This window comes from Triticum urartu, unplaced genomic scaffold (genome assembly GCF_003073215.2).
Source record: "Triticum urartu cultivar G1812 unplaced genomic scaffold, Tu2.1 TuUngrouped_contig_2238, whole genome shotgun sequence".
Lineage (NCBI taxonomy): Eukaryota > Viridiplantae > Streptophyta > Magnoliopsida > Poales > Poaceae > Triticum > Triticum urartu.
Window position 1 is genome coordinate 6,558 of NW_024112709.1, and position 9,500 is coordinate 16,057.

Here is a 9,500-nt window from a genome sequence, read left to right on the forward strand (position 1 = left end):
GAGAGGGGAGTGCATCTACATACCCTTGTAGATCGCGAGCGGAAGCGTTCAAGAGAACGGGGTTGATGGAGTCGTACTCGTCGTGATCCAAATCACCGATGACCGAGCGCTGAACGGACGGCACCTCCGCGTTCAACACACGTATGGTTGGGGAAGACGTCTCCTCCTTCTTGATCCAGCAAGGGGAAGGAGAGATTGATGGAGATCCAGCAGCACGACGGCGTGATGGTGGAAGCAGCGGTGATCTCGGCAGGGCTTCGCCAAGCTCCAACGAGAGGGAGAGGTGTTACGAGGGGAGATTCGATCGTCGGTATCCCAATACCTCGTTAAATCTCGTTACTGGCAAGTCACTTTACTCGTACCGTAATGCATGATCCCGTGACCAAACACTTGGTCACATTGAGCTCATTATGATGATGCATTACCGAGTGGGCCCAGAGATACCTCTCCGTCATACGGAGTGACAAATTCCAGTCTCGATCCATGTCAACCCAACAGATACTTTCGGGGATACCTGTAGTATACCTTTATAGTCACCCAGTTACGTTGTGACGTTTGATACACCCAAAGCACTCCTACGGCATCCGGGAGTTACACGATCTCATGGTCTAAGGAAATGATACTTGACATTGGAAAAGCTCTAGCAAACGGACTACATGATCTTGTGCTATGCTTAGTATTGGGTCTTGTCCATCATATCATTCTCCTAATGATGTGATCCCGTTATCAATGACATCCAATGTCCATAGTCAGGAAACCATGACTATCTGTTGATCAACGAGCTAGTTAACTAGAGGCTCACTAGGGACATGTTATGGTCTATGTATTCACACATGTATTATGATTTCCGGATAACACAATTATAGCATGAATAATAAACAATTATCATGAACAAGAAAATATAATAATAATCATTTTATTATTGCCTCTAGGGCATATTTCCAACACGCACGACCATAAACGGAACCACCGTGCTTCGGTTTCTTCCTCTTGTGCATGTCCACTAGCATAGCAATCTCCTCTTCTTCATGCAAATCAAATTCCTCGTCCGACGATGAATCATCCACGAAAGAGGAGTCAACCGAGCTCATCTACAATGCACACAACCACCGTCAAACATACTATCCAATCCCAAGTTAAATCATCAAGTTTTGTCATTTTTTTACCTTGGGGAATTCCGTCGAACACCTTGTGCGCGCGGTGGAAGAAGATGGCCGCCGGTTGGATTGGCTGCTGCTGACGGCTGCGGCCGGCTCCGGACGGCGGCGGTGATAAGAAATGAGGTTGGAGGCCGGCCAAGAGGAGCTCGACGGGCGGCGAAGACTAGTTCGACAACCGGGCGGAGGGCTTGGTGCGGCGGTCCTGCGGCCGACGCAACGGCCGTGGTTCCTCCTCACGGCCGACGGGACGAGGTCGGCGGCAACCTAAGACCCGGCGGAGGCCTACCGCGGCAGCCGGACCGCCGGAGGGGCCGAATCCCGCGCCGGCTGCCACCCGATTCGGCGGCGTCCGCGCGGCGGCGGGGGTGACGGCGGCGGATGTGGGGTGGTGGCTGCGCCGACGGCGAGGTTTTGGGCGGCCGCGGCGGCGGATTCCGGCCGGCTGTTCTTCGGGCAGGCGGACAGGCGCGGGCGGGAAAGGAAATGAAGTGGCGGTTGGGCGTTCGCGGACGGCGGCTGGTTTTGGACCAGATGCATCTCGTGATGTATATTTGCATCGCGAGGTGTTGTATTTTACATCACGCCAAGGCGCGGTTCAATCTTTTTTAGCATATGGACCGTCTGTTGGAGCAGCGTTTTTTGCCCCAGACGGTCCAAAAGTTAGGTATTTTTACATATGGACCATCTATTGAAGATGCTCTAAGAGAAGTAAAACAACTGCTATGCTACTGATAACCTGCTTTATTTTTGGGATGTAATCTATCTGAGTAACTGTAAAACACAGAAGGGGATTGTGAAAAGAAGACCACTTTTCACCTCACCTACCGGGACACCAGGTAGCTAGCTCCCATGAGGACTTACCGGAACTGTAGCCGCGTCAACATGGAAACTGAAGATCAAAGTGCATCGCCTCTTCTTTGGCTTCGCTGCAAGTGAGGAGCAAATCCTTTTTTCTGTATATATAACCGTTCCTCTAAAATATTTTGTCAGACGAGGACGAGCCCGTGGCTCGATGGCTGGTTGTGGCAGTGACCATCCAATCCGCCCAAGATTGATCCCTGGGATTGATATGGGTGTTTCACCTTGGGTAATGTTTCCCTTGTAGGTACCTCGCACATCTATGGGCCATAGAGGTGGTGTATCCTTTCACGGGGTCGGATGACTTCAGAAATTTCTAAGACATGCCGTGTTTATATAGACCATAGATCTTGGTATCAACATAGCGAGAGTGTGTGTGCGCGCGCGCGCGCGTGCGTGCGTCTGGTGTGTCTTGTGTGCTTGTTCTGATCTACGACGGTCGACATGTATCCATGTAATCAAGGCTCATGCGTGCGTGCGTCCGGGAGCCAATGCGAGGGTCATGATCGTGAAAACCAGTGCGACAGTCCCGACCATGAGTGCCCAAGCACCCCCCACGATCACGTTGCGACACCGTGCTACAAATCCAGCTCTTCGTTCAGCCTCCAAAAAATTCATTTTCAACTAACTCTCGTATAATTGCTTCCCAGCCCCAACTAGCAGAAGGCTGAGCCGAACCAGCCACCTCCTCCGTACTCACGCTCTCTCCGATCTCAACTGTTCTCCACCCGAAACCCTCGCCCGCGGCCGCACCATGCCGCCGCCGCCGCTGGTGCTTATGGAAGAGCTCCTCGAGGAGGTCTTCTTCCACCTTCCGCCGGACGAGCCCGCCTGGCTCGTCCGTGCCTCCGCCGCCTGCATGCCATGGCGCCGCATCCTCGCCAACCCTGGCTTTCGCCGCCGCTACCGCGAGTTCCATCCAACACCTCCCGTCCTGGGAATCTTGGAAAAGGTCGGCGCCCGCATCGTCGCCATCCCCGCCCATTTCCCTGCCCAGACCTGCCATCCCGAATGGTATGCCATGGACTGCCGCCACGGCCGCGCCCTCTTCGCCGAGTTCGGGAAGACCAATGACCTGGTCGTCTTGGACCCCATGACGGGCCACCAGCGCCGCTTGCCCTCGCCTTTCAACCACCTGGCCTGCTACAGTGCGGCGGTGCTCTGCGCCACACATGGCTGCGACCACCACGGTTGCCATTTGCCAAGATGGGCATTTCCTCGTGGCCGTCGTCTGCGCCGATGTGATCCAGGGAGTCACATTGGGCTGGCTCTACTCATCGGAGACTAACCTCTGGACGGAGCTCGCCTCTGTTCATCACCCTCATGTCAATTATACCTCTACCATGGCCGCGCCTAGCGTCCTCGTGGGAGATACACTCTACTTCAACATCCATGGTGACATCGAGTGCCAACTGGGCACACTATGCTTGTCAATGTTCGGGAAGCCCATCGTTGGCAATGGGACTCTCATAACCATGGAAGACGGGGCCGGGGGCTTGGATTTGCTGCACTGGTGGATGTCACAAATCTTACCCTGTGGTCAAGGGAGGCCCGACGGGAGGGTGCCATGGGATGGACAAAGCTCAGCGTAATTGATCTTAAGAAGCTAGTCCCTGACGGTGCCCTCTCAATCCCAACACCTTTTGATGCCCTCACGATCCCAACAAAATATAGGAGGTTGCCTCCCGGTGGATTGGAGATTAGTGGCTTCGCGGAGGGCACCCAAGTCATTTTTGTGTGCACAAGTGTTGATTCCTACATGGTGGACCTCAGGTCAGGGCGAGCGAGGAAGGTAACCCGTCATGGCACAGAATCATTTCCCTACACGAGCTTCTACATCCCAGGTATTAGCAACATGTTAGTGGCGTTTAGCAACATGAACTGAGAATACACAACTTAGCAAGTAAACATACGCATTATGATCATATTTTCAAAATTCTTGCACTTCTGCAGCAATGGATGCAGCTTCTTCGGGCCAGGGGCGATGAGTTTGTTATCCAAGTGTCTTTCAAGCTCAAGTTGCAGGAGCAAGGGCTTCTGGATCAAGTGGGAGTTTCTAATAATGATGTTAGTTATGGCACAAAGTGTGGATGTCTGTACTGACTGCCAAGTCACCTTCGAGTTGGAATATAACAAGCGGTGGGGTTTTTGCCCCCCCCCCCCCCTGTCAATCTCGAAAAAAAACAAAGTGTGGATGTGAATCTGTGAGGTTGCTGCTGGTGTTAGTCTTGGTTTATGGAACTTTGTTTAAGATGTTGTTGCTTTCGTACTTGCAATTCGGAGGAATTTCGTAATTTCTAAGCATGCTCTAGCTTGATCAGGAAAAATACCAGGTCTTCAAGAATTTTGTTTCCATTCTTGACATCTTTGTGTCTCTCTTCTTCCAGAAAGGTGATCCGACTTCATTAGAGGTCTAAGCAGCCATGTCTAACCCTGTCAAGCACGGCATATACTGTATATGCATTTTGTTAAGCAGGCCAACATAATCTCGAAGGCATATGACCAAATGAAGGAGTAGCATTGTGCACATTTGCAAGATAGAACATGGGTGTTTCTAGTGTTGGTCAAAATCTTAGGTTTGTGCGCACACATTATGTTTTGTGGGCGGGGAGCGTGCTAACAATTTAACGTGTACTATAAATGCATCATAATTTGTTGTCCAGCCATACTCCTTTATGGTCGATCTTAAGCAGACTTGTAATACTAAACCTTTATCTTGTAAACCTGCAAAATCCTAATATCTGTGCATGTTGATATATTAAGTTTCTGAGATCTATGATTTGTATCTTTTCATACTTATTCTAGTTTTAGTGGTAAGTTTTCACATAGACAACATGGATATATTGATCTATACATTAAGGGGGTGTTTGGTTCCAGAGACTTTTTTGTGTTGGGACTAGAAAAAGTCCCTAGCAAATCAAATAAAGTGAGACCTTTTGCTAAAAGTCCTTAGAAGCATCTTCTTGAGAGTCTTTTTCAAAAAGTCCTAGGGACTAGAAAAAATCCTAGGACTAGAGAACCACCCACCTAACTAACTCGGCTCTGCTATTGTTGCTACCTTGTGAAGCCTTGAGTTGTTTTATTTTAAGCTTTTTTTGGTAACAACAGAGTTTTTATTTTAAGTTGGTTAGTTAAACTAAGTACACTCCATGTCACTTGGTCAGTAATATATTGTTTTGAATTGTTTCCTGATCTTGATACAAGAGTTAGTGTTAATGGCATACTTGATTATACACCAAAAAGAAATTAATGGGGCTGAAGATTACACCAACAATATTTCCTGCTAATGATTTTTTTAGTACTTTGTACTCCCTCCGGTCCTTTTTAGTTTGCATATAAGATTTAACTGAAGTCAAGCCTCCTAATTTGACCAATTTTCTAGAAAAAAATGCCAACATTCATAGTCTGAAATTAGTATCACTAGATGTGTCATGATTTAAAGTTTCATATTATGTAACTTTAACATGGCAGATGTTGATATTTTTTCATATAAATACGGTCAAACTTTGTGAAGTTTGACTTCAGAAAATTCTAATATGCAGAGTAAAAAGGACCGGAGGGAGTACCACGAGGAGATGTTTCCTTTATATAGTTCTATAAGTATTTATGTTATACAAAGTGAAAAGAATCCATCGCATGGAAAAGTTATTTACATAGCATTGAGTTAACATTTTATAGATCAGGGAAAATGTTTCACATGAAAAATTGTCTCAATTAAATCAAAAATAGTGTTTACATCTCATGAGGGAAATGTGCGTGGCATACAAAAAAAATGCTTCCACTACCATTTATGTGTTTTTTCTAGCGCACTAGCGCAAAATATGCCGCATGACATGGACTAAGGGCAACTCCAACGCACGACCCCGTTCGGTCCGGGTGTATCCGTTTTGGCCGACGCCACGGCACAATGCACGACCCTATCTCCAAATTTTATCTGTTTGACGTTCGGTCCGTCTCATTTCTGGCGCAAACTTACGCCCGATTTGCGTCCAGATGGACGGCGAATCGAACGTTGTTTCTTTTTTTTTCCTTTAAAAAAAAACTTGATGAGGCAACTCAAGCTGGCTGAACCGGACCATGTACGCCGGCAGTCCACTCTGCGAGTCAGCGAGCGCGCACACACACTCGCACTCGATCGGCTCTCCACTTTTCCCCACCCGAAACCCTCGCGTCCGCCGCCGCACCATGCCGCCGCCGCCGCCGGTGCTGCTGGACGAGCTCATCGAGGAGGTGCTCCTCCGGATCCCCCCCGACGAGCCTTCCGCGCCTCCGCCGTCTGCAAGCCCTGGCGCCGCATCCTCGCCGGCCGGCGCTTTCGCCGCCGCTACCGCGAGTTCCACGGAACACCTCCCATCCTGGGACTCTTCCATCAGCGGGTCCGCTTCGTCCCCACCTCCGCCCTCCTCCCCGCCCATTCCGGCCTCCCCGACTGGTTTGCCATGGACTGCCGCCACGGCCGCGCCCTCTTCGCCCACATCGGCGACGACGAGAAGACCCTTGACCTCATCGTATTGGACCCTGTGACGGGCCACCAGCGCCGCGTGCCCTGGCCCCATGACGACTGGGCCAAGTGCAGTGCGGCGGTGCTCTGCGCCGCACAAGGCTGCCACCACCACAGTTGCCAAGACGGCCATTTCTTTGTGGCCTTCGTCGTGACCAAGAAGAAAAAAGTCTCATTGGGCTGGCTCTACTCATCCGAGACGCGCATGTGGAGCAACCTCAATTCTCTTCATCACTCCAATGTCAAATTTACCAATGACTTTGGTGAGTCTAGCCTCCTTTTGGGCGATGCTCTCTACTTTAACGGTGGTCGCATCATGGAGTGCCAACTTGGTACACTCCGCCTGTCGTCGTTCGAGAAGCCGATCGATCGTTATGGGATTCTCATGATAGCGGAGGACGGTGGGCTGGGATTCGCTGCTGTGGTGGATGTTACAAATCTAACCCTTTGGTCGAGGGAGGCCGGACCCGAGGGAGCCATGGGATGGACACCACTCAGGGTGATTGATCTGAAGATGCTACTCCCTGATGTCGACCTCTCCATCAAAAGTTTCGAAACAACTGAATATATCCCAACATTTGGAGGTGCGGTTTATGAGTTTCCCTGTCCACGGGTGAGTGGCTTCGCGGAGGGCACACATGTCATTTTTGTTACCACAAGTGTTGGTTCCTACATGGTCGATCTCAAGACTGGGCGAGCCAGCAAGGTGTCTGATCCTGGCAGACTATTCTTTCCCTTCATGAGCTTCTACATCCCAGGTAACTTGCATATATATATAACCCTGTACACTCCTTTGTTACAATCTGTCAGTGACACTTAGCAACATGCAGTCAAAATATGGCACTTGGCACTCCTTTTCCTAAATTATTGCATTTCTGCAGCAATGGAAGCAGCTTCTACGGGCGAAGGGCAATGAGTTGGTGTTTCAAGTGCTTGGCAAGAAGTTGCTGGATCAACGAGGTGGTAATGGTGATGTTAGATATGGATAGATGGCACAAAGTGTGGCTTTGGATCTGTAAGGTTGCTGTTGGTGTTGATCTTAGTTCATGGAACTTTCTTTAATAGGTTGTTCCTTCTGCCTTCTGTACTTGCAGTTTGGAGGAACTTTATGTAACAAGTTACTGCTTGCGCACTTAATTTCTAAGCAGGCTCTAGCTTGATCAGGAGAAACACCAGCTCTTCAAGATCTTTTTTTCCGTTCTTGACATGTCTGTGTCTCTCTTCTTCAGGAAAGGTGACTCGACTTCACTTGATGTCTAAGCACTCATGTCCTTAACCCTGCCGAGTGCGACATGTATTGTCTGTGTCAGTTCCTAGGACACAGACAATAGAAATCCCATACATACAAAGATATTTAGCAATGAGCCTCTAGCACTGGATTAGCATCAGCAGCTGAATCAGCTACATTGGTAGAGAATGAAGGAATGACGCCTAATCTAAGCCCAAACCCATCGTTGCTGTTTGATTTTTACCACCGCATTGTCATGTGGCGTTGCAGCCATTGAACTTTTCGTGAACCTGATGCCGTGCGAAGACTCCAGGAATGGAAGCAGCTTCTCAGTTCTTGACATCGGGAAAATACCTTCAGTTCTTGACATTTCTTTCTCTCCTTTTCTTCGGGAAATGTGTTTTGACTTCAGATGAGGTCTAAGCAGTCATGCCCTTAACCGGTTAACCCTGCCGAGCATGGTGCTGCATATGCATTTTGCTAGTCAGCAATACACAGCACAGCAGCATTTCTCACCTATCCTACTGAAGATAGATACAAGGCAGAAGATGCAGTCTCTGAAGTCTGAACACACTAGATGATCAACTCATAGTATCTGATATGTGCTACTAGTATATAAGAACAGCTGGTATACAGGTGAGAATCGTCAAGCTGTTAGGTGTTCCTAGGTAAAAAACAATTGACATTATCAGCTGGATCAGCTACTGCCCAAACCAATCGTTGTTGTTTAATTTTTACCAGCTCTTTGTCATCTGATTTTAGGGTGTTTGAGTTTACCAGCTCATGTCATCTGATTCTTTCTGGTGTTGCAGCATTCAGCGTGCCAATACTCAGTCTTGTTAAATTTCTTGACTTTGCTGAGAAATGCTTCTATCAGTTTTATTTGTGGCTTTATATCAAGATTCTCTTGGGTCAAACTACATGATAAGAGGAGTAGAATTACTGCCAAACTACTGAGGACCTAGTTGGTGTTGTAATGTACTTCCTCCATTCACAATTACAAGATGTTCTCATGTTTTTCTGATTCGGATGTATATAAATGCATTTTAGTGTCCTTGTTCACTCATTTCAGTCTGTATGTAGTCCTATTGAAATATCCAAAACATCTTATAACTGTGAACGGGGGGAGTAAGTCCCAGTAAACAGAAAGGGGAGCGAAAACAGCTAATCCTTAACACAGCGCTGGTTCAGTTTAGTTTGGCGGGGGTTTGAAGCATCTCAGACCCCATATTTTCATGTAAAATAGCAGTAAACCAGCAATGCTGACAAAGTTGGTCAGGTCACATCGCTGACAATGCTGACAAAGTATGTAGTCCTTGTTGCAACTTGTAAATGTTAGATGACTATAACTTGTTGTCGCAAAAAAAATGCTAAGTAACCTCAGAAATAATGGCGTCTATGGTTCTGGTCTACGTTTTGCGTTATTGGAGCTGATGTTTGTTTCATGCTTGGGAAAGCGATTTGGAGGTGAAAATAATATATTGAATTTACTCTCTTCTATTCGTCTAACAGATGATCTGTCCGGCTCAGTTTCATTCCTTGAAAATTCCTGAATAGTAGTTTCAGCATTTTAAGGCATGCACTTGGATATAAAAATATTGGTATTGCGCTCATCGTCTGTATGTGCATGGTTGATAAAGCACTGCAGAACCTGAAGAGCTTATTAACATGGCCACATCGGGATAATAAGGATTCAATCTTGTGTTAAGTACTCCCTCCGTTCGGAATTACTTGTCGCAGAAATGGATGTATC

At 47.9% G+C, this 9,500-nt stretch overlaps 1 protein-coding gene across 1 annotated transcript; it reads left to right on the forward strand.

Annotated features, from left to right (window-relative positions):
• The first annotated feature begins 6,064 nt into the window (after nucleotides 1-6,064).
• On the forward strand, nucleotides 6,065-7,971 carry LOC125526898. Its single transcript, XM_048691504.1, has 2 exons — nucleotides 6,065-7,277; nucleotides 7,401-7,971. Exons 1-2 carry the CDS (start codon nucleotides 6,065-6,067, stop codon nucleotides 7,433-7,435), a joined length of 1,248 nt encoding a protein of 415 aa, XP_048547461.1. The 3' UTR covers nucleotides 7,436-7,971.
• The last annotated feature ends 1,529 nt before the right edge of the window (nucleotides 7,972-9,500 follow it).

Excerpts from the sequence above, each read along its gene's own strand:
- LOC125526898 (XM_048691504.1), top strand. The coding sequence starts at position 6,065 with ATGAGGCAACTCAAGCTGGCTGAACCGGACCATGTACGCCGGCAGTCC. Across the intron at positions 7,278-7,400 it reads CATGAGCTTCTACATCCCAG|CAATGGAAGCAGCTTCTACG; the intron begins GTAACTTGCATA and ends GCATTTCTGCAG.